General features: G+C 33.1%; 1 protein-coding gene and 1 non-coding gene across 2 annotated transcripts; both read left to right on the top strand.

The window, feature by feature from the left end:
* Positions 1–12693: 12693 nt before the first annotated feature.
* Positions 12694–16052, top strand: LOC124839112 (zinc finger protein JACKDAW-like). The gene is made up of 3 exons (XM_088097527.1): positions 12694–13035; positions 13654–14050; positions 14858–16052. Exons 1-3 carry the CDS (start codon positions 12831–12833, stop codon positions 15906–15908), a joined length of 1653 nt encoding a protein of 550 aa, XP_087953653.1. The 5' UTR covers positions 12694–12830; the 3' UTR covers positions 15909–16052.
* A 5251-nt stretch (positions 16053–21303) lies between these two features.
* LOC148194341 (small nucleolar RNA R71) lies at positions 21304–21410 on the top strand. The gene has a single exon (XR_015781816.1). It is a non-coding gene; the product is annotated as a small nucleolar RNA R71 (small nucleolar RNA).
* The last annotated feature ends 3226 nt before the right edge of the window (positions 21411–24636 follow it).

Genomic DNA, 24636 nt, shown 5'->3' on the forward strand with positions numbered 1-24636 from the left:
GTCACAAAAGGTCGAACACCCATGACATTTGAAGTGTCTTCAAGGAGGAAGACAACATGGGAGTAGATTGATGATCTTCAATGTCTCCACCTCATCAGGTGTCCTCATTGATAGGTACCAAGAAATCATCCTAGTAAAGTGAGAATTTAGGTCGGTCATCAACGTAAAAAAAGTATCGCCAACCAACCTCCTGGATCCTGACCTTGAAATATCCAGTCTTAAATGCTTGAAATGAGGTTGTGTACAAACAAAAAAAAAACACTTCCTTTTCTCAGATATCAAAGATGCTCATCCTTTCTTAGCATTCGAGCAGGTAAAAAATGGTGAAGAAAGAGTATGGGCGTAGGAGTTATATCTAGTTCCCAGTTGTTCGGGTGTAATTGGAACAACACTTCATTTAACTCTCATAACATGCTCATTTGTAACTCATTAAATGGGACCCGAACGACCAAGTCGTTAAACAAGCAAGAATACATGTAGAATAAATCTATAGGGAAAATTTCCCTTCCATGGAAAACTTTATCGTTCCCTCTACAAACACGTAAGCTTATCAGGCTGCCACTCAAACCTTCCTCAATCATATATGACCACTAGACCCATCTACACAATCTTCGTCCCTTGTGGAAGTGAGTTACATACATATGCACTTTGTGGAACACCCATTCATAGCCAGGAACAATCTGGATATTTAACTCATCTCCCTCATAAAAAAACATCAACTTCTATTTCAACAACTGAATCATCCTCGACACCTTCAAAATGATCAATTTTATCTTTTGTATGTATATTGGTACTCGCGCTGCCAACTAAGTCCAAGCTTTGCTTGGTTGATCTCTAGATGGATGAAGATGTTGGAACGATACAATACAATCGACAAATGTACCACATCGTTTCAAGTAATATAAAATGATAAGACCAAGTATCTTTTTCCCAAGAGACACGTAATACTAAAGAATTGTGCTATTAACAACTCATCTAGACTCAATAGAACATCACATCATTTACATATATATGCAGCAAGATAAATTCACAAATATACAAGGTTGGACTTTGGTGTTTGAAGACACTTTGATATGGACTAGACTAGAAATGATGTGAAATGACATTGCTAAGGTTAGTTTTCACCTTTTTCACTTTGTGCTTACCCAATTTCATCTCCTCTCCATCAATTTACTATAGTCAATCCACAAAAATACTCTAGCCCTAATTCCTTAGTTGAAAGAGCCTAGGTTTTCCCTATTAAACTAAAATCCCTTGGAAAATATAACAAGCAAACTCGCATTAATGAGCTAGGATCTTAAGACAACATGTGAATCATCTTCCATCCCTAGACTCAAGGACTCTTGTTTCAGTTCTAGGTCCCATCTTACGTCCCCATAATTCATGAAACCCCAAAATCAAGTCATGAACATTCCTATTACATGCAAGTTTTAAGATCGGAAACAAGAATACTAGCAATTGATAAAAAAATACATATATATATTCAAATCAATCATCCATTACGCAAGAGTTCAGAGGCTACATCTAACTCTAACAAGATGAATCTGGTTCTCCACTTCCATGGAGAACCCTAGAGCTTACAAACATGGATGGAGGAAGAAAGAGACCTAAAGGAAGAGGAGGAGATGTTCCCACAAGCTCCTCATGGCCTCCATGAGCTCCTTTAAGTGAAATCGCGCCTCCAAAGAACCAAAGACCCAGACCCCTTTGCGTTTCTGAGTTAAATAGAGCAAATTTGTCATGTCAGGAAAAATGGCGCTCAAGCACCCCTAGAGAGTGGGTGCCCGAGTGAGTGTCAGTCGTTGTGCACTAGCGCTCAAGTGCCAATGGAAAAAGGGCTCTTGCGCCTGACTTTGTTACCCTTCTTCTTTTTCTGGTTTTTTTGCAAATTTTTTTACTTTCGTGGCTAGTTCAATTCTCTACATTGTTGGAGATTCTTCCAAGCATATTTTTAGCTACAAAATAATGGGATTAGTGATGAAGTTACATTAATGTAGCCTAAAACACATTTATTTAGAAAATAAGACAAAAGAAGAGGATTAAGCAAGTTACAAGATAGAAAGGAGTTGAATTTGATACTAAAATAATGCTTAGATAATGGTAAGAATTAGCATTATCAGAAGAAACTAACAATGACATCGATGAAGATAACACATCATTTGCCTATCCCCGTCTTCCCCACTAGAAGACTCTTCAGACAAAGAAAGACGAACCAAACCCACCCATATTTATATAAGTGAAGAAATTTCTCATTCTTCATCCTAAGCCGTCATATATGTTCGTATCCAACCATCCTAGGAGGCCCAATGTTTCGTATTCTGGCAGGCACGAATATCAAGACATTCCATTTTCTCCCAACAATCATAATTTGGGACAAACGATTTGAAGGGTAGGTAGCATAATACCGAACGAAGAGTTAAACCCCTTCGCAAAATAATATCTAATGCTTAGGCTTAAGAAGCTTGTGTACTGTATACCAATCAGTCAACCACAACTTGGACGATTAACCATCGAGCCAACAACGCATCATAAGCCCGGATGATCAACCAATTATCCCGGACGATAATTAAACAGACCGACGACCATGTATCAAACTAAATGATCTGAATAGGACCAAATTATATCAACCCAAATACCTAGATGCCAAGTCATAAAGCCCAGACAATCATCTAACATATTGGGCGACCGTTCATCAGACCCGACGGCCATTTAGTATACTACACTGTGTGAACAGGACCAAAGAATATTGACCCCAGAGTCGATTAACTCAAGGTTAAGGTATGATTATTTACATTTAGGTCGTAACTAGGTCAACCTTAATCAGAATCCAACCACAAAATCAATAATTAAAGCTTTGAGGTAAGAAGGTAGGTTACACGTTAATTATAATATTCATTTTTATTGTATGAGTTGATTTGACTTTGACATCGAAGTACCTAAAGGGTATTCAGTTTAGCTCTCGGGAAAACAAAATAATGTCAAGACGGTGTCACTAACAAAACACACTAAAAGACTAGAACTTAAAACTCAAACAAAGTTAAACGATATCTTTCTATAAAGGCAAAATAACACAAGCGTTTACTCTGCCTAAACGATACCATGAACTAAAATGTTACTTCATCAGACAATGAAGTCCTTGATCAATGTTTGGTGTCATTGGAAGAAAAGCTTAATTGTCAAACGCTACCTCAATGGTAGGAAATAAAAAAAACTTTGTTATTTTCAGCAAGCATTAAATGACATTAAATGTTCAACGTTCAAAAACAACAAAAGTGATAAGAAAAGACATATTTGATGCATGCACAGTCTGCTCTATTCTCTGGAGATGAGTTATTCTACATGCATCTACAAAACTTCAATTCAAAATATCAGAAGTGGACGTGAGAGACAAAAGAGATATTGACATAATGTTCTTCACTTGAAGTCATGTCTAAAAGAATGTACAACCTAATTCAAGCAAAGGAATGAAAAAGGATGTCTACTTTGACAAGTTGACTTTATCCAACAACTATTGTACACGAAGAAAGAGAAAGCACAAGAATCAAGGCCAAAAGCTTAGTCTAATGGACATTTATCCAAAAACCTATAGATACAAGAGCTTTCAAATGAAGATTCAACAGGATAACATACAATAAAATATTTATAGGTATCAGCAACTTGCGCAGTGGAATAAAAAGCGATTATAAGAGCGGAAAGCGTGTAGCAGTCAATAAATAAGATAAAATTGTCTGTTTTAAATTCCTAATCTTCTTTGAAAACTTTTATCAAACAGTTGGTGTGCTAAAAGTTTAAAGAGTTGTAGGGAGGAGAAAATCAACACAGAAATTTTATCCTGTTTCGAATCAAAAGATTCTACGTGCAGTTGTTAATCACTATAAATAGTGATTAACCTTTTCACTAAAATATTGTTTCACAGATTACAATAATATGGAATAAATAGTAAGAATAGAAAACAACTTCCTTCAACAAAAGAATGGAAGAACCTTAATTTGACAAACAAACCAGAAGAAAATTGATCAGCCAACTTGAAGAGAATCGCTCTGACCTTAGACACACTAAGCACAAGCTTCTCCTATTCACAAGACTTGACAAGAGCACACTATCACTTGAGAACTTCCTCATAAAGTCTTTGTATTCTCAAATGGCATAGATCCCTTTTCACTCACAGAGAGCTTTCCTTAATCATACAGCTCTAATACTCTCAAATGAAAAGTTACCTATCTAAGAGTTGTGAAAGACACTATTTATAACCCAAGGTTCAAAAAATGGAAAGACAACTCCCAACTGCCAAATATAATCTATTATCATAAGTGATAATCGATTATTTGTGTCCGTTATGGGGTTTTCAAAAAGTGATAATCAATTAGACAGTGATAATCGATTATTCTGAGCAACAATCAATTATTTGCACGAGCAACTCTTTTCCAAATAGGCTCGTGATAATTGATTATTATACCAAATAATCGATTATCTGCGCTAAGACTCTCTAAACAGGAAAACTTCTAAGTGTTCTTACATCAACAAAGTAATTCCTATACAATTAATTCTACAAAATGCTTTTAAATAAATACAACAAAATTCTTCACGTTCTTCATCTTATAGCATCATCAAAACCATAATATCTTCAAGACATCAATGCTCCTCATTGGTAACAATCTCCCCCTTTCTGATGATGATAAAATATCTCTTGTTTAAAAGCATTTCTAATTTCCTGCATAAATTTCAGACTTACAAACATATAAACATGTTAGTAATAACTGCACTAGTTTAGAAGTTTTTCTCCCCTTTTTTATTGTAAGCAAAAAAGTAAATAAAATATCCTCCTTAAGTGTTGCTCCCCCTCAACAAAAGAAAAGATGCAATTCTAATATTATAAGGGGAATAGAGTAATTGATCTAGAACATAGATAAATAATAAGATACCAAACAAACTCATATATCTCCCCCCCCCCCCCCCTCAAATAAGTAACAATTATCACAAGATTATCACATAAAATAAAATAAAAAATTCTCCCATTTTGATCATAATAAAAAAAATCATCTAATCTTGATGCTCTCCCTAAATTAGTTAAATCAAAAAGAATTTAGGTCATTTTAATTCACTAAAAATTACTCCCCTAAAAGTAATATTCCCCTTAAAATCAAAAACAGATTCCAAAAAACCAATTAATTTTTTTTACGTTTTAACTTAAGATAATTGATTATCACTTTAAATAATCAATTATTTGCTAGCCAAATTTTCAAAATTCATATTTTGAGACCGAGATAATCGATTATTACCCTTGGTAATCGATTATTTACGTTAATTTTCGAAAAATGCAAATTTAGGCCAAATTTTCAACCTAAGACACATTTAGCATTCATAAATTATTTTCAAAGCTCGTAAAAATTACTAGAATACCATAGAGCTTTCTTTTCCTTTTGAGAATTCAACTTGCAAAACAAAACAATAGAGTTTTGGTTCCCATAATCTCATTTGGGTCCTTTGAGGTTAGAGGCAAATTACTTTATAAGAGGAATCCAAGCATATTTTTCATTTGGAACATCAAAATGTTTAATTCTACATTTGTTATAAGTGTGCCGCTTTTTCATACAGTAAAAACATGTGACAACATTTGGGTTCCTATAATAAGTTGTTCCTTTTTCAACCCATACATACCCTACGTGTTCTTCTAATTTGATTGTTTTTTTTTATGCATACTCTTGTTTTTATAAACCTTTTTAACAAATATAGGTGTTTCAACATTATTATTTGTAGTTGCCACTTCAAGAAGATTTTCAAGAATATCAATATCAAGCATATGACTCTTACATGAAAGATATTCAATAGGATGTTCAACATTTAAAGAATCTTTCATTTCTAATTTGCAGATTTTATTCCTTAAAATAACTTCTTCATCCAATGCCTTCTCATATTTAATTTTCAAATCCTTAAACTCATTTTTCGATTTTTTATGAGCAGTATTGAATTTCTCATATTCATCAAGTAATTCAAGAAAAGCCTTTTGTACATCAAATTCACTAGTGTCAAGGCTAAAGCAACTTACTTGGCTTGCAGTGCCATCAATATTAGTCATCAAACACAAGTTGGCTTCTTCATTGGAATCACTTGAACTAATTGAGCTTGACTCATTTTCATCTTAAGCTATATAAGCCGCCTTCTTCTTGTGAAATTTATTTTCTTTCTTTTCTTCACTTTTCTTGCTGTTTGGACAATTGGCTTTCACATGGCCTGTTTCACCACATCTATAACATTTGTAGCTTGATGATGAGCCTTGATTGTCCTTTTTTTTCTTCAAGTGTTGGCTTTTAGATTATTCACTTTTGGCCATTAAGCATAGATTTTCTTGCTCATTTAAATCGTTTGAGCTTGAGGAGTTTGATGTAGAGATTGAATCAAACAACGTCAACTTAACCACATCTGTGACTTTATCATGAGTGACTCTTAAGAATTCCCACATTTCCTGAGCACTTTCATAGACAAAAACTTTGCATAATTCATCAAGGGTTAGTGCAAATAAAATAAAATTTGTAGCCCTAACATCATATTGTGCCATTATGTTTTCATCCAAAGTCCATTGTAAAAATGGTTTTTCTACCTACAAATCATTTACAGTAATAAAGGGAACAATTAGTCTATTTAAAACAACTTCCCATATACCCCTATCAACTGACTCTAAAAATATTTGCATTCTTATTTTCCAAAACACATAATTTTCCCCCGTAAACAAAGGAGGTCTATCAATAGAAGCACCCTCAGCATACATTTGGTTATGACTGTCCATTTTCGAAAAATTTGAAAAACTATCAAAGCAAGCTCTGATACCAATTGTAGGTATTAGCGAGTCACGTAGCCAAATAAAAAGCTTTATATGAGCTGAAAGCGTATAGCGATCAATAAACAAGATAAAATTGTCTGTTTTAAAATCCTAATTTTCTTTGAAAATTTTTATCAAACAGTTGGTGTGCTAAAAGTTTAAAGACTGTATGAAGGAGAAAATCAACACAAATTTTATCCTGATTCGAATCAAAAGATTTTACGTCTAGTTATGAATCACTATAAATTGTGATTAACCTTTTCACTAAAATATTGTTTCACATATTACAATAATATGAATATAGAGTAAGAATAGAAAACACCTTCCTTCGACAAACGAATGGAAGAACCTTCCTTCGACAAACGAACCGGAAGAAAACTGCTCTGCCAACTTGAAGAGAACCGCTCCGACCTTAGACACACTAAGCGCGAGCTTCTCCTATTCACAAGACTTGACAAGAGCACACTATCACTTGAGAACTTCCTTAGAAACTCTCTATACTCTCAAATGGCATAGATCCCTTTTCAATCACAACGAGCTTCCCTTAGTCACACAACTCTAATACTCTCAAATGAAAAGTTACACTCTAAGAGTTGTGGAAAACACTATTTATAACCCGAGGTTCAGTAAATGAAAAGATAACTCTCAACTGCCAAATATAATCTATTATCATAAGTGATAATCGATTATTTGTGTCCGTTATGGGGTTTTCAAAAAGTGATAATTGATTATTTGCGCAACCTGGGCAATATTAAATCAGACAATGATAATTGATTATTCTGAGCAATAATCGATTATTTATGCGAGCAACTCTTTTCCAAATAGGCTTGTGATAATCGATTATTATACCAAATAATCGATTATCTGCGCAAAGACTCTCTAAACAGGAAAACTTCTAAGTGTTCTTACATCAACAAGTAATTCCTATACAATTAATTCTAAAAATGCTTTTAAATAAATACAACAAAAGTCTTCACGTTCTTCATCTTGTAGCATCATCAAAACCATAATATCTTCAAGACATCAATGTTCCTTATTGGTAATAACATTCATCCTAAGAAGCACTAAAAAGAAAAGAAAAGAAAGAGCTCAAGAAAATCAATACATCTGAGTAGAAAAAGAGAAGAAGAGAAAAGAGAAAATAAATACTCTCGAGCTTCATTGTCATATTGCTTACTATTTGTACGAAAGAGAGAAAGAGAAAAGGAGAGAAACACCTACGAGTGTTTAGACTGCATTTTATTGTAATTACATCCTTTCTGCGAGAGTAATAGTTTGAACGACTTGTAAGCAATCTTTGATTGCAATTCTAAAGAGAATTAAAACACTTGTTGAACTCATTTGAGTTAAAGGAAATCTAGGCAAGGTTGCTTAGTATCAGGAGTGGTACGAATACTCCTCCAAGTCTAGGGTAACAGGTAATTACTCGCTAATTGTGGAGATGAGGAGTGGTGAGAATATTCATCCAAGTCTAAGGTAACGGGAGGTTACTCGTTGACTGTGGAAATCATGAGTGGTGCGAATACTTAGTTTAATCTTTTGAAGATTATAGTGGAACCCTTTGCAAAGGAAACTGGATGTAGCTTAGTTGGAGTGAACCAGTATAATTTTTTGTGCAAATTACGTTCTCTCTTGCCTAAACGCTTCTCTTACAAAACCTATAGTTGAGTTTTTATTTCTAAAAGCATGAACCTTCCAAGTTAAACGATTACTATTAAACAAAGGAAGGTCTTATAAACTCCATAGTGTACATTTTGAATAGCATGACAAAAACACTTCTTGATATAATCTTTTATTAGGTAGAGTGTCTAAGCATTTAAAAGAAAATCATAAAACTCTACAACGTGCTATATTAGAAGGGTTGCAAAAAGAAGTTTTTCATTGACATTATTTAACCCATTCTCCCTCTTCTAGTGTTTTTTAGGTACTTTAGTGTTCTAGTAAACACTTTTTCAAAATCGATTATTTTATATTTGAAGGATAACATTGTATGGTTCCAAACACATTTTTTATTCAATCTTAGGTATCACACATATATTGTCCCACTTTGTTACAATTTTTTATTTAATAAAGGTTCAAATTGTGTTTATATGATATGTACAGTGTATAGAAAGTATTCCTAATGAGTAATTATAGGCAACAATCATATATCTAAAGAATAAATAATTAGCAATTTTCTCGTTAACTTTTTACTTCCTACCTTTATATCCTTATTTTGTAAATCATGTTGCCAGTTTATTAATTATGATTCGTTATGCAAAATATTAAAAAGTAGACATGGCTTTAATTTTTCAAAATAAGCCCTGTACATTAAACTTTCTTGTCGTTCCTATCATTGAATCTTTCGAGTAAAAGGGATTGAGTACGAGAGACTGTGTATTTTCTGTGGAATATCGTATGTATTTATAAAGTTTTTGAACTTTGAGACTCATGTGATAAAATTGGTAATATCAAGATAATAGAAAATAATATTAACAAATATAACGACTTGCCGTATATAAGATAATGTATATAAGATAATTAATTAAACAATCATGCTAATGTGATATCTTACCTGAAATATCATTAATTCTATAATTATATGGTATTAAGGAATATCACAACGCAATTAAACTACTGAGATTTAGTCACATATATTGTTAATATATGAATATTTGCATAAACAAATATATTTCAAATTATCTTTCAACTTATTTAAGACTGTAAAATTGAATGAGTCTTATTGGATCGCATCTCTTAGTATATTATTTTTACAAGATAGTATAATAGAACTTGAAAAAAAAATGACAAGTTTATTGTAAATATGTGTGTTTAGTCAAACATATGGAGTGTTTGAACATTGGGTTGTTTTTGTTTCAATCAAAATAAATTCACAATAAATTATATCTTATTGTTGCTAAAATATCATTTTTGGTATTAGCATAAGGAATATATACTATAAAGGTTCTCACGTCCATGCAATAGAAAAAAAAACGAGAAAAGTTACTAAAAGCAAAAAACTATACTCTACCGATCCTAATTACAAATAACATCAAAACCTCCCAATACCAAATTAAATAAGTAAAAGGTTAGTGAAATCAAGGAATAAACACAACAACAAATGGTCTAATTCAAAAAAAAAAAAAACTAAACCTATATACATTCCCTTAAAATAGTTAAACTTAGCCACAGAAAACATATTCATGAAAAACTACCATATATATATATATATATAGATATAATCCAAAGTATATATATATATACATATGTTAAGTGATTTTTTTCAGTTTAGTACCCAGTTTTAAAATTGTATACATTGGGTCCCAAAGTTGTCAAAATTGTATGAATCAAGTCGCTTCCGTTAAATTGAAAGAAACTTTTTCTCTCTTTTCTATATCTTTATTAAATACTTTTCTTTTTCTCTCTCCTTCTTCCACAACCTCTACCTCCAGAATTATTAGAAAGGTAGAGAAAGCAATTGAGTGAACGGTGTTAGTGACCGAATGGTATTAGTGACCGAATGATGTGAGTGACAGAATGGTGTGAGTGACCGAATGGTATTAGTTACCGAATGGTGTAAGCCAATGACATAACGGTGTGAATGAATATGTGAGGGTTCCAATATTTTATTAGTGTTATTGAGAATGGTGTAAGCCAATGACCGAACGGTGTGAGTGAATATTTGAGGTTTCCAATGACCGAACGGTGTGAGTGTTGTTGACGGTTCATTTAATTTCTCTTCTCTACCTTTCTAATAATTCTGGAGGTAGAGGTTGTGGAGGAAGGAGAGAGAGAAAAAAAAGTATTTAATAAAGATATAGAAAAGAGAGAAAAAGTTGGAATATTACAGGAAAAGCAGAGGAGAGAAAAGATGTGCAGATTCCTTTGTCACATCCGTTGAGAGTTAACTTCGTTTCTGTCAATTTAACGAATGTATGCACTTTTTGACAATTAAGGAACTTGATTTATACAATTTTGACAACTTTAAAATCCAATGTATGCACTTTTAAAACTAGGTACATACTAAATGAAAAAAAAAATCATTTAAAACCAAGTAAGCTATTAAGCCATATTTATATGAAAAGTTACTTAATTAGACCATTAGTTCAATTTTCCGCATAAACCAACTTTATTTTCTTATACGGAACTGATATTAAAACGAAAAATTCTTTGAAAGACATTCTTTCAGGAGATGTATGTTTGCCACAACTTTGTAAACTAGATCATATATAAATTATAGTGAAGTGAAAAATTTAATTTACCTGTTTAACTTTGTGAATAGACTTTAGGGTTATAAGCTTAAGTATCTCTGTATATGCTCATTCATGTGCTTGGGAAATTATTACTATGTTGAGCTTCCATTTTGTGACATTTTATATATAGGGTATCTCAACCCACATATATATATGTCTAGTTAAAATTGGTAGAAAAGTGTAATATTTATGTCTAGTTCAAAATGTGGAATATTAATTGAGGAGATCATAGGACGCTCTTAGTTAATGCCAATACGCCATTAAAGCAAAATTAATGTAGCTATAGGTTAACTCGTCAGCAACCCTCCTTTTTGTCTTTACTAACTTCTTTATGCGTTTTTTTGTTTTAAGATCACTTATTTGGCTTGTTTTTGAGAAGCATATATAGAGTCGGCTATGATGATGCCAATTTCTCATCACTTATATTAATACAAACAAATCTTTTCTCATTAATTAATAATAAAATAATTGCTTCAGTTAACCTCATTTCAGGAAGCTCAAGGTATATACTGTCATATCATTCTACAAAATATATATATATATATATATATATATATATATATATATATATATATATATATATAAAGGAACAAACAACCATACAGTTCGTTTTTACTTATAAAAAAATTGCATTTTTTTAAATTTGAACTATGTTACTTTAATTAATTATATACTTTTAAAAAAATTAGTGATATATTGATAAACACATTAACAATTACTTAATTATTATTTAAAATATACCATTAGTTCAAATAGATATTATTATTATTCTATTAATAGTATATGTGAAAACGGAGTAATCAAAATACCACGTCTCTTTTTTTAAATAAACTTTAATTAATATTTGACTTTCGGTTATACTGTCATATATTCTTTCTTTTAAATAAAATTTAATGTATTACATGAATTTAATTTTTCACATATAAATGGAAAAAAGTGTGTAATTGTATAAAAATCCATATAATATGTACAATAACATTTTTTTCTCTATCTCTCCCACATTAATTATTATGTAATAATGAAATTTATCAAAACAACTCTATAGTTCTCATATATACATACATATATATATATATATATATATATATATATATATATATATAATTTATACTAACAATTATTTACGAGTATTTACATTTTTCCCAAAAATCCATTCAATTTTAACATGAAAAATGCGATAGATACTATATTCGCTTTCACTTATAGAAAAAAAAATTACACTGTGTTATATTATCAAATATAAATAATTTTTAAATATTTTTATTTAATTCATTAATATTTTTAAAATACTATAATTTAATACTTTAAATACACAATAATAATCTGTACCCTTTATTTTACGAAATGTGCATTTTTGGAAAATTGGAGTATTACTTTAAAAGATTATAGTAAAATTAATGCAACTGCTTTCTTCAATATTTGTGAAGTTTTTTTTTTCACACACACACACACGCAGATATATATATATATATATATATATATATATATATATATATATATATATATATATATATATATATATATATATATATATATATATATATATATATATATATATATATATATATATATATATATAAACAGGTTCCGATATTAGTATTACCATGGCAATGCTTTTCTAATTCCTGCTGGCTCTATCTACTCCTCTTGTCTGTGGAGAGCACATCAATTTCTATGCTTAGAGTGGATAAACCAAACCAAATAATCTCCTTGCAGTATATCAAGAGATAAAAGAAAGAGCAGTGGAAAGATTCTATCAACTTTTACAGTCTTTTTCAAAAATGTCAAAAATTTCAGGTGACGAAGGAAGTTTCTCCTCAGCAAACACTGTGGAAGAAGTTCATGAAGAAAGCGAGCAACAACAGCCACAAAAGCGGCATGGCTCAAGTTCTGGGGCTTGCAACACCAATAGATCAACTAATCAACAGCAGCAGCAGCAGCAGCAGCAAGCAACCAAGAAGAAAAGAAACCTACCTGGAACCCCAGGCAAATATTCAAACCTCAGCTTCACTTTTTCCGTTGCACATCAAATTTAACTCCTCCCAAATATTTGGATTTTAATCATGTTTAAATTAGAGTCAATATAGGAAAACTTACTGATGACAAACACCAAATTCTTCATTAGTTAACTGATGGTGTGATTAAGGAAACTAAAATTAAAACTAAAGAAGTCCAAGTGTTTTTGACTTGTTCAATTTGCTTAATTTGAAGTTGTAATGGTGCATTGCTAGCTGTACTCTACTGGTCAAACTCTAGTTACTAGGCAGTCCTTGTAAATACGTTGAATTATGGTTGAACAGAAGGTTTGGTGTGCATTATTAGTGAGAATTTTACAAGTATGAAAAACTATTGAACTTAATATATTTTTTATTTCAATACTACTGCAACAACCTATTAATAACCAACATGAAAATTTCCTTATTCGAATTCATTTTCATTCTTCTTTGACTTGCTCAGTCTTTTCACGATTTTAGTAGTTGGAGTAATCCAAAAGATTATGACAATTAGTTGGCTAAAGCAAAAGAACATAAAACAAAAGTAGTAACATGTAAGAGGTCTATGAATATTAGTGGGGAAATTAAAGTGATGAAGTTTATGAAACAGATCCGAATGCTGAAGTTATTGCTTTATCACCAACCACATTAATGGCAACAAATAGATTCGTTTGTGAGATCTGCAACAAAGGGTTTCAGAGGGACCAAAACCTTCAGTTGCACCGCAGAGGTCACAATCTTCCATGGAAACTGAGGCAAAGAGCAAGCAACGAGGTGAAGAAAAGGGTTTATGTGTGCCCTGAGCCCTCATGCGTCCACCACAACCCAGCTCGAGCATTAGGAGACCTCACCGGCATAAAAAAACATTACAGCAGAAAACATGGTGAAAAAAAGTGGAAATGTGACAAGTGCTCTAAAAGATATGCAGTCCAATCTGATTGGAAGGCCCACCACAAAACCTGTGGCACCAGGGAATACAAATGTGATTGTGGGACCATATTTGCCAGGTATCATTACATTTACATATATTATTACCAAACCTTCAATTTTTAATTTTAATTACAAACCTTTGCATCATTTTTGAGGTTAAAGAGACCATCACGTTCATGTTGACATTGATTGTTGCATATAAACAGCTAAGTGTTGTTATGCTCCGTATATTTTTCATTTCATTATGCTTCGTGGTAGTTTGTGCTCATAAATAAAAACACATACTGGATTTGACAGATAACATTTACTCTCCATTACTATTCGTTTGGTGTGGTCCATTCTTTCTTTCTTCTATGTCTCATCACTTTTTTTTTTGCATGCACTGTTTCCGATGGTGCAACAACTGTGAAGTTATTTAGCTGTGGTGTCAAGTAAGATTTAAATTTTTTTTGACTAATTTTAACTTTAATATCGAGTTCTTAATATATTCTAATGATCCTTTAAAGAGACTCTTAGAATTCTTGTATTAAACTATCTCAGGTCAATTGTATATATATAAACTAGACCTGATAAAATATTTACTACGTAAAGTGATTGCTATATAAGTTCGAGAACTCTTTATGCAACTCAAAAAGGTATACTCTTAATAAAGTTGAATTTTGAGTAATTTGTCAAAACACAACACTGTTTTGTAATTACAAAATACAAAATGGCAACACATGGAGTTAAATTTAAGATATTTTGTCTGTTTTAGCTGTCTATAAAAGAACAACAGAGAAAAAATGATCCCATCTAAATGGTAAGATTCTTTCTTTTTAGTGTTGGCTAGCATTTTTAAAGTACCTAATTCGTACATCAATGCATTATTAATCTGAATCTTGCAGAAGAGACAGCTTTATCACACACAGGGCCTTTTGTGACGCATTAACCGAAGAAAACAACCGAGTAAACCCTTCATTAACGAGTGGCACTGGCATGACACCAAGCTTGCAAAATGAATTGCAGGAGCTCATGGCCACAATGCCTCTAAGCACTAGTTCAAACAACGCAGTACCAGAATTCAACAACAGCTACGAGTCTAGTAATAGCCCACTCAAAAGCCTATCCCAAGAACATCTTGTCCCAATGCCATTTAAGTCCATGAGCATGAGGGGTTGCATGTCCTCTACCACTTCAGGTACACTCTTTGGTGGTCCAAAAAACATGTCACTCCCCTTATCTTCCACCCTTCAACTCAGCTCCAACAACTCTCATACTTTCAATTACTTCCAAGACAGCAAGAACTCTGCTGCATCTGCTCACATGTCTGCCACAGCTTTATTACAGAAAGCAGCCCAAATGGGTGCCGCTGCAAGCAATAATACCATTAACTCTTCTCCCACCATGATGCAGAAAAGCTTTGTTAGTGGCATCATTGGTCCTCACCCCAATCATAGTCCTTCTTCCTATGACCCCTTCCATCATCCGGATCAGCACCCTGATGATCAATCTCACATGACTGGGATTAGGGATGCTGGAGCATTCACAAACCAATTTGTCCACAAGGGGCAGCAAGAAATGTCAGCAATGCTTGATTCCAACACCAGTGATATGGGAATCTTCGGTGCAATGTTCATGGGAAGTGACCACAACCAAGGCGTGATGAAGAACGTGGAACAAGAGGTTGGGGCTAGTAGTTCAAGTTTCATTCGTAGAAGAGATGTATCAGAAGGAAATCCAACGGGGGCTTCAAGGTTTGGAGGTGCTGACATGACAATGATCCATGATTTCTTGGGCGTTGGGGGTGCAACTTCAAGAGCAGGGAGTTTGCATGAACAACAGCAAAGTTTGGAGTTAGAAGCATTAACCCATCAGAGGTTACAGATGATTAATCACTTTCACCACCACCTTCCACATGGAGATTCTGCTATGGAGAAGTCCGTTTGGGACATTTAACAACTGATACAAACGTGCTTTCTGGTTTAATTTAGACTATAGAGAAGAGAAGGTTTCCTTCAAAGATTTCTTCAAAGTTTGTAGCATTATCTGATAACAGTTCCTCAGCCAATTATTCTCAAATATTAGCTTATCTTAAATCAATTATGAGTTCAAAATCTGAAGAAAAGAAAAACGGATAAGTTCAAACTGATGATTTCCATGCGAGGAAATCGAACCAAGCCGAACCAGGGAAGGTAACAGGATGTACCTGTTGTAAAGGATGGGCTGAATTTTAATAAATATATAAGCATTAAAATTTACACGAAATTTTTTTATTTTTTAAACCGAAAACAATGTTATAAAAATTATTCTTCTGTAGAAGATATTGAACATTTATTTTAAATATTTAAACTTAAAATAATATTCACCAATTTCATTTGTCAATAAGATTCTCCGTAAATTTATTTTAAATTCCTAGAAAGAAAATTGAACAAATTATATTGCTCTTTAACTTGTTTTTTTAGAACTAAATACCCATTAAAGAATACTTTTTTCAAGATTGTTGAAAAGTAGAAAAAAATATATCTGAATATAAAGGAGATTTTCTTTTGGTGTAAACATTTTTTTAATTTTATTTTTTAAATAAAAGTTTTCTAAATTAAACTAACTATTTTTGTCAATTTTATATTTTAAATAACCGTTTTTTTTTATTTTACCGTTATTTTTTATCTGACCATGTTTTAAAAAACCTATCTACAAAATAAACAAAATTATTTTTAATAAAATTATAAAAATGATTTATATTTAATTTTATAATTATAATAATAACAATAATAATAATTTTATTATATTTTATTATAAAAAGAAAACAGATGTTGTACCAATAAAGTCTATAACTTTAAAAACAAATTACGCTAATTAATTGTTCAATATCTCATTTGTGTTCCTAAAATTGGCCTAAAACATTAATTATTTTTTCTTTATGTGCACCCGCTACCGAAAGTATGATAAAAGAAAAAAAGATAATGAAAATAAAAAAGTTATGATAGAAAATCAAAATATTTTTTTTTCAAATTTAACTTATTATAAATTTGATCCCTTATGTTAATAAATATTTATTTTTCAAATCAAGAGTATATATTTGATTAATTTCTTATGCTTTTCTTAACATCCCAAAATTTCTAATCAAAACCATAATTACTATTTAATATCATTCAAATATTAAAGTAAAAATATATATTTTCAACATATAATTATCGACGAATGTCAGTTTTTCGATAATATACATTTAATGATGGATTTATTAATGGAATATGGATGGTTAGTTACTGACAAATACATCTGTTGTTAATGTCCTCGATGGAGGATATGATCATTACCTAGGGATTATTGATAACTTTAGCCAATTGAGTGTTACAGAAATGTGATCCTCCATCACTTATGAGGATCCTAGGCACACCAAATCTTGAGAAGATTTGTCTTTTGAGAAATTTAACAATTGTCTTAGCATCATTCTTTTGGCATGTTGTAGCTTCCACCCACTTACTGACATAATCCACTGTCACTAAAATGTATTCATTGTTGTAGGAAGAGGGTAATGGTCCCATAAAATCCATTCCCCAACAATCAAACACTTCAACCTCTAAAATAGCCTGCAGTGGCATCTCATGTCTTTTTGAAATGCTTCCAGTTCTTTGGCATTTGTCACAACCTTTTGCATGAGCATGTGCATCTTTAAATAAGGTTGGCCAAAAGAAACCAGATTGAAGCACTTTGGCGGTTGTCCTTTCTCCATTATAGTGTCCTCCATATGGCGAATTATGACAATGCCATAGGATATCAGCAACTTCCTCTACTGTGATACACCGCCTCAGTAAGTGGTCACCACCCAACTTGAAGAGATAAGGATCATCCCAAAGATATTCTTTGGAATCATGTAGAAACTTCTTCTTTTGCTGCCAAGTCAAATCATCAGGGAGAATTCCTGTAGCTTTAAATTTATCATATCTGCAAACCATGGCCTCTGTTGAATGAGCATCAGATGCTCATCAATAAATTCTCCTTTAATTTCTCCTTCTTTATCAGTAACCTCAGTGTTAAGGAGGCGAGACAAATGATCAGCAATGCATTCTCGCTCCCCTTTTTGTCTTTAATTTCAAGATCAAACTCTTGTAACATTAAAACTCATCTTATGAGACGTGGCTTTGAATCAGACTTTGCCAGTAAGTATTTTATGGCTGAATGGTCAGTGTAAATGATAACTTTAGACCCTATCAAATAAGGTATAAACTTTTCAAGAGCATACACAATTGCCAAAAATTCTTTTTCAGTTGTGGCATAATTCAATTGTGCACCATTCAGAACTTTACTGGCATAATGAATAACATGAAAAACTTTGCCACGTCTTTGTCCCAACACAGCCCCAATGGCATAGTCACTAGCATCGCACATTAACTCAAAATCATGAGTCCAATTTGGTGCGACTACAACAGGGGTTGTGACTAGCTTCTCTTTCAAAATCTCAAAAGCTTTCAAACACTCCTCATCAAACTCAAACTGAGTGTCTTTCACAAGCAAATTGCAAAGGGGTTTAGCAATCTTAGAAAAATCTTTTATAAATCTTCTGTAGAATCCAACATGTCCAAGAAAGCTTTTTACCCCTTTCACATTTGTAGGAGGTGGTAGCTTTTCAATCACATCAACCTTAGCTTGATCTAAACTTATCCCCCTGGATGAGATCTTATGTCCTAAGACAATCCCCTCACGAACCATAAAATGACATTTTTCCCAATTCAACACAAGGTTCGTGGCAATGTATCTTTTCAAGACTACATCCAGGTTCTGCAAGCATAAATCATATGATTTGCCAAAGACTAAGAAATCGTCCATGAAAACTTCTATGCAATTCTCAACAAGATCAACAAAAATGGCTAGCATGCAACGTTGAAATGTAGTAGGAGCATTACATAGACCAAATGGCATCCTTCGGTATGCAAACACACCAAAGGGACAAGTGAAAGCAGTTTTTTCTTGGTCTTCAAGATTTACTACTATTTGATTGTACCTGGAATACCCATCCAGGAAACAATAGTAGGCTTGTCCTGCCAGCCTTTCCAACATTTGATCCATAAAAGGGAGAGAAAAATGGTCCTTCCTGGTGGCTTGATTTAATTTTCTATAATTAATACACATTCTCCACCCTGTGACTGTTCTTGTAGGAATTAATTCATTCTTATCATTTTGAACAACAGTCATACCCCCTTTCTTAGGAACAACATGCACAAGACTTACCCAAGCACTATCAGAGATAGGATATATCATTCCTGCTTCAAGCAATTTAAGTACTTCCTTTCTCACCACCTCTTTCAAAGTTGGATTCAATCTCCTCTGTGGTTGTGCTATGGGTTTATAGTCCTCTTCCATCATAATCTTATGCATGCAATACGTTGGACTTATACCTTTCAAATAAGAAATATGCCAACCTATTGCCTTTTTATTCTCTTTTAAGATTTCAACCAATTTTGCTTCATCACTCCTTGATAGAGAATTGCTTATGATCACAGGTTTCTTGGAATTTTCCTTTAAAAACACATACTTAAGATGATCAAGAAGCATTTTTAATTCCATCTTTTCCTGATCATCTAAGTTAGCCTTTTCTAATTTTTCCACTTTCACATCAGTGGATTTCTCTTCTTTCAATCTTTCCAAATGTTGTGAAATCTCCTCTAGTTCAGATTCTTCTTCTAAAGTAAGTTCCTCACATGAATTTATCAAGACACGCTCTAAGGGAGATTTCACATACATTTGACTTCTCACTTTCTCAACCACATCATCCAAAACTTCAGCTCTGAAACAGTTTCCTCTATCTTTGGGGTGTTGCATAGCTTCCACTACATTAAAGGTAACTGTTTAATCATGTAACCTCACCTTTAGATGACAATCATCAACATCAATTATCACCCTAGCAGTTTTCATAAAAGGTCTTCCAAGTATAAGGGGGACTTCAGTATCCTCCTCCATATCTAGAATAACAAAATCCACTGGAAAAGTGAATTTGTCAACTTTCACTGAAACATCTTCAATAACTCCATATGGATACTTGACAGACCTGTCTGCTAGTTGGAGTGTCATCCTTGTTGGTTTTACTTCCATGTCCCCAATTTTCTTTAACATAGACAAAGGCATTAAATTGATACTTGCACCTAAGTCTATCAATGCTTTTCCAATGGGGAGTTTTCCAATTGTGCATGGAATAGTAAAACTTCCAGGATCTTTAAATTTTGGTGGTAGAAGTTTTTGGATGTTGGGACTACAATTCCCTTACACCTCAATTGTTTCTTCCTCAATATATTTTCTCTTCTTTGTCAACAAATCTTTCATAAATCTAGCATAAGAGGGTATTTGTTGAAGTGCTTCTAAAAAGGGAATTGTGATTTCCAGCTTTTTGAAGAGAGCCATGAATCTAGAAAATTGACTTTCCTTTTCCTTTCTAGAATAAGTCTTTGGATACGGTAAAAGATTCAAAACTTGCTTTCCTTTATGACACTCTTCCACTTCCTTCTTTTTATCTTCTTCTTCCTCAACTTTCTCTTCTTTCTCATCCTGCTCTTCACTTGATTTTTTCTTTTCATCCTCCTTCTTTACAACTACACTTTCTAACACTTTATCACTCCTTGTAGTTATAGCTTTGCAATGCTCTTTTGGATTTGGTTCAGTGTTAGCTCCAAATGTATTTACAGGCTTATCTTCTAATTTCTTTGCCAATCGCGCCATTTGAACTTCTAAATTCCTTATAGAAGCGTCTGTGCTCTTTTGATTTGATATGGATATTTGCATGAATTGTTGAAGAGTTTCTTCCAGTTTGGATGTCCTATTAGAAAGAGTAGGTTGTTGTTGAAACTGTTGTTGTGGTGGTCTACTAGAACTAACCTAACTCATGCTAGGATGAGATCTCCATCCTTGATTATAATTTCCATAATTGCCTGGACGACCTTGATTACCCATATAATTTACCTCTTCCTTAGCATTGGACTGAATAGCACACTGTCCATTTTGATGCTCTCCACCACATAGTTCACAACCTTGCACAGTTTAATGATGTTGTGTCTGTGATACAGTTTGGAGTTCCTTTGGTAGTTGTGACAACTTTTTCATCAAAGACTCAAGCTGTTGATTCATGATTTTATTTTGGGCTAACAATGCATCTTGGGATTCCAATTCAAACATGCCTTTCTTTTGCGTTTGCACTCTCTAACTTTGGACATCATTATCACTAGATGCCATATTTTCAATTATTTCATGTGCCTCATCAGGTGTCTTCCACCTAATGTTACCTCCAGTTGAGGCATCTAGCATAAGCTTTGTGTGAGATTTTAAACCTCCTAAGAAAAGGTTTAATTGAGTGGGAACGTCAAACCCATGAATTGGAGTTTTTCTCAACAACCCCTTGAACCTATCCCATGTTTGACTCAACGACTCTTCAGGCTCTTGTTGAAAGGAGGATATTTCTTGTTTGCCTTTATTTATCTTGGATTGGGGGAAATATTTATGCAAAAACTTTGCCACAACGTCATCCCAAACAATCAGACTTCCCTCAGGAAAAGAATTTAGCCAAAGCTTGGCATTTCCAGCTAATGAGAACGGAAAGAGACTCAGTCTGATTTCTTCATCTAGCACATGTAACATTTTTACAGTATTACAAATATCATTAGACGTTGTCAGATGATCGTAGGGATTTTCGTGTGACAGTCCTGTAAACTGGTTACTTTGAACAAGGTGAATCAGTGTTGGCTTCATTTCCATATGAGCAGCATTCACCTTAGGTCGGGCTATACTGTTGAAAGATGAAGGTATAGACACAGAAGCATAATCTTCCAACGTACGCCTAACTCTTGGTTGTTCATCCTCATTATTTCCCTCCATATCCTTATCCTTTTTATCAGAAGAAGAAATAGTGCTGGAAGTAGCAGACAAGCTAACTTCTCTAGCTTTTTTTTTCTATTTTCTCTCCTGCGTCTACTGTTATTCCTACGGGTTGTTCTCTCAATCTCAGAATCAAACAATAAATTTTCAGATTTCGTTCTCCTTCTCATGCAGAACAACAATCTCAAGATATCAACCCAAAGAAATAACAACAGAAACAAAACACAACGTATATATACAAATATACAAAAATTAAAAACAATGGATTTACAGATAATGGAACAGAATTGAAATTGATAAACGATGAATAATTGAAATAACAATAACAATCAAAATCCCCGGTAACGACGCCAAAAACTTGATAACTTTTTGGCAAGTATACCAAATCATTCAAGTAATACAGTGAATTAAGTTAAGAGTATCGCTCTCCCAAGGGAATTTGAGTTGTGTTATTCAATTAAAATTATTTATCAAGATCAATTACTGATGATAACATTGGTAATTTTAATTTGGAATTTAGCATGAAATTAACTACGTAAGAAATTAAGATTGAAAAATGCGATAAAAGATCACTGGAATTGGTCTTTAACTAACATTACAGTAAAATCCTGGACAACATATATTCTCTGTTCAAGCATTCACATAAGAGTATCCTTAAAACAAGGTCTAAAATTATCTATTGAATTATTAATTCCTTAATTAATTCATCAGATAATTTTTGCATTAAATTCAGATGTTGAGAATGACCAAAAGCACAGAAGCTATTCCTATTATAGTTACTTTTAATTTCTTTTCTTACGTTTCTGGTTCTAAAAATACTTCCCAATACAAAAGAACTTTTAAAGAGAATAATACTTCCGTATAATCAAAAGCAAGTCAAGAAAAGAACAAGAACAAAAACATATATTGCACAGGAAATTTACATTAATGTGTCGTCATACAACCAATTCCAATGAACAGAAAATTTAGCCTATCCTAGACATCTCAAATGTACTCTTTACAGCAATTCCTTGCAGAAAGTGAAGTCCTGATGTCTGGAAAGGTCTCCTGATCGTCTCCTGAATTCTCCAGTATTTTCTCTAGCTTTTTTCGTGTGTCAAAAGATGATTTCTGCTTTTCTATCACGTCTTTTTAAGCCACTTAATTTAATTAATTCGCTCAGCGCACATGTGTGTGTGCGCTGTGCGAATTTTCTTTAACTGCTGCACTTCAACTGTTGTTATTCGCTTAGCGCACAGGTACTGGTGCGCTATGCGAATTTCCTTTTTCTAGCTGTGCGAACTTTGGCTTGCACTATACGAGAATTTGCGGACAGACTCCAAATTATACACCCTTTCCTGTACAATAATTTACATAACAATCAACTTCCTATTACAACTTTTCATTGAGTAATAACATGAATAATTATAAGATTAAGATCATTTATAAGTGTAAAAACAACTCTTTTTCACACTTATCAATTATGACCCTCGATAAAACACATGAGTCATTATCGATGGATTGTGACCGTTGGTATGTGTTTCAAGGAAATCAAATCAGAATTTGGCATTTTCCTCCCCCAATTTGACTTTGAAAAAAAGTTGTCTTCTCTGTTGTTTACACGTCTATTGCTCTGCCCCAACCTCCATTTTCATTTGATATTCCCTAACCTTCATTTCCCTTCAACTCTGCTCTTCCCTAACCTCAGTTTCTTTTAGTCCCCAATTGCCCTCTTCTCTTCCAATACCTATATTGCGCTTCACTTTGACAACCTCCATTTATTTTAGTCGTGTTGCATTGACGGTGTCGTGAGCAAGGTGTTGCCTGATGTGAGGGTGCCTGGTGCCGCTATTGTGATCTACGAAGATTGCCATTATTGAGGGCGGCTATCGAGGGGTCTTGTCGTGTGTTCTGTCTTTTAGAACGATGAACTTTAGAAACTGATGTCTCTATGTTGCAACGATGTTAAATGTATGCAATGATAGGCATTAGTATTTGTTTGTGTGTTTTGATTTCATAAAGAACAAAAAATGAATTAAAGCCCCTTATATAAGAAGATAATAAAGAACAAAGAAGAATAAAAATTGTTTCACAAGTTAAAATTAACTTGTACACCAGAACTTTTACCCCCTTGAAAAAGGTGGTTAAAAACATAAGGAAAAGATGTTTGAGGTTGTTAGATTTTCTTGGTTGCATGGTAGGGAACCACATACAAGTGTAGAAGTATTACACTTTATCCATGAGAGTGAACTCATTACATTAAGTAAACTGGTAAGTGAGTGCGTCATCAAAATTTGTCATCCAGTCTGTAGGCACTAGTAGGGTGGTTACCAAACAGTATGAGTGCTTCACTTTTTTCATCCAATTTCTTTCTCCTCTCATCTAGTATATGTCACTAACTTCAATTTCTTCGTTGGATACTTATTTAGGATATAAGCAGTAGTAGTGACTCCCTCACTCTAATAACAATGTGGAAAACCCTTGCCTTTCAGCATGCATCTTGTCATATTCAGCAAGGTTTTATTCCTCATTTCAGCCAAGGCAATATGTTGTGGTGTGTAAGGTGCATTACTTCATGCTCAACTCCTCGTGCAATACAAAAGCAGCAAATTTCCTTGGATTATATTCTCCTTGTTGAATCTTTTGGCAAGTGTACCAATAGTCAACTGTAATATAATGATTTTTAAGTGAAAGTGTCGATCCCACGAGGAACAACTTCAATTCAATAGATAGTTTTATCTCAAACAACATATATACAAGGATATTCAATCTGATTCATAATGGATTTTGATAATTTATACTGCGTTGTGTTAAAGTCAAATAATAACAGCAAATAAGTCAGAGA

The sequence above is a fragment of the Vigna umbellata genome, chromosome 8, assembly GCF_029865625.1.
Source record: "Vigna umbellata cultivar VRB3 chromosome 8, Vumbellata_1.0, whole genome shotgun sequence".
Taxonomy (NCBI): domain Eukaryota; kingdom Viridiplantae; phylum Streptophyta; class Magnoliopsida; order Fabales; family Fabaceae; genus Vigna; species Vigna umbellata.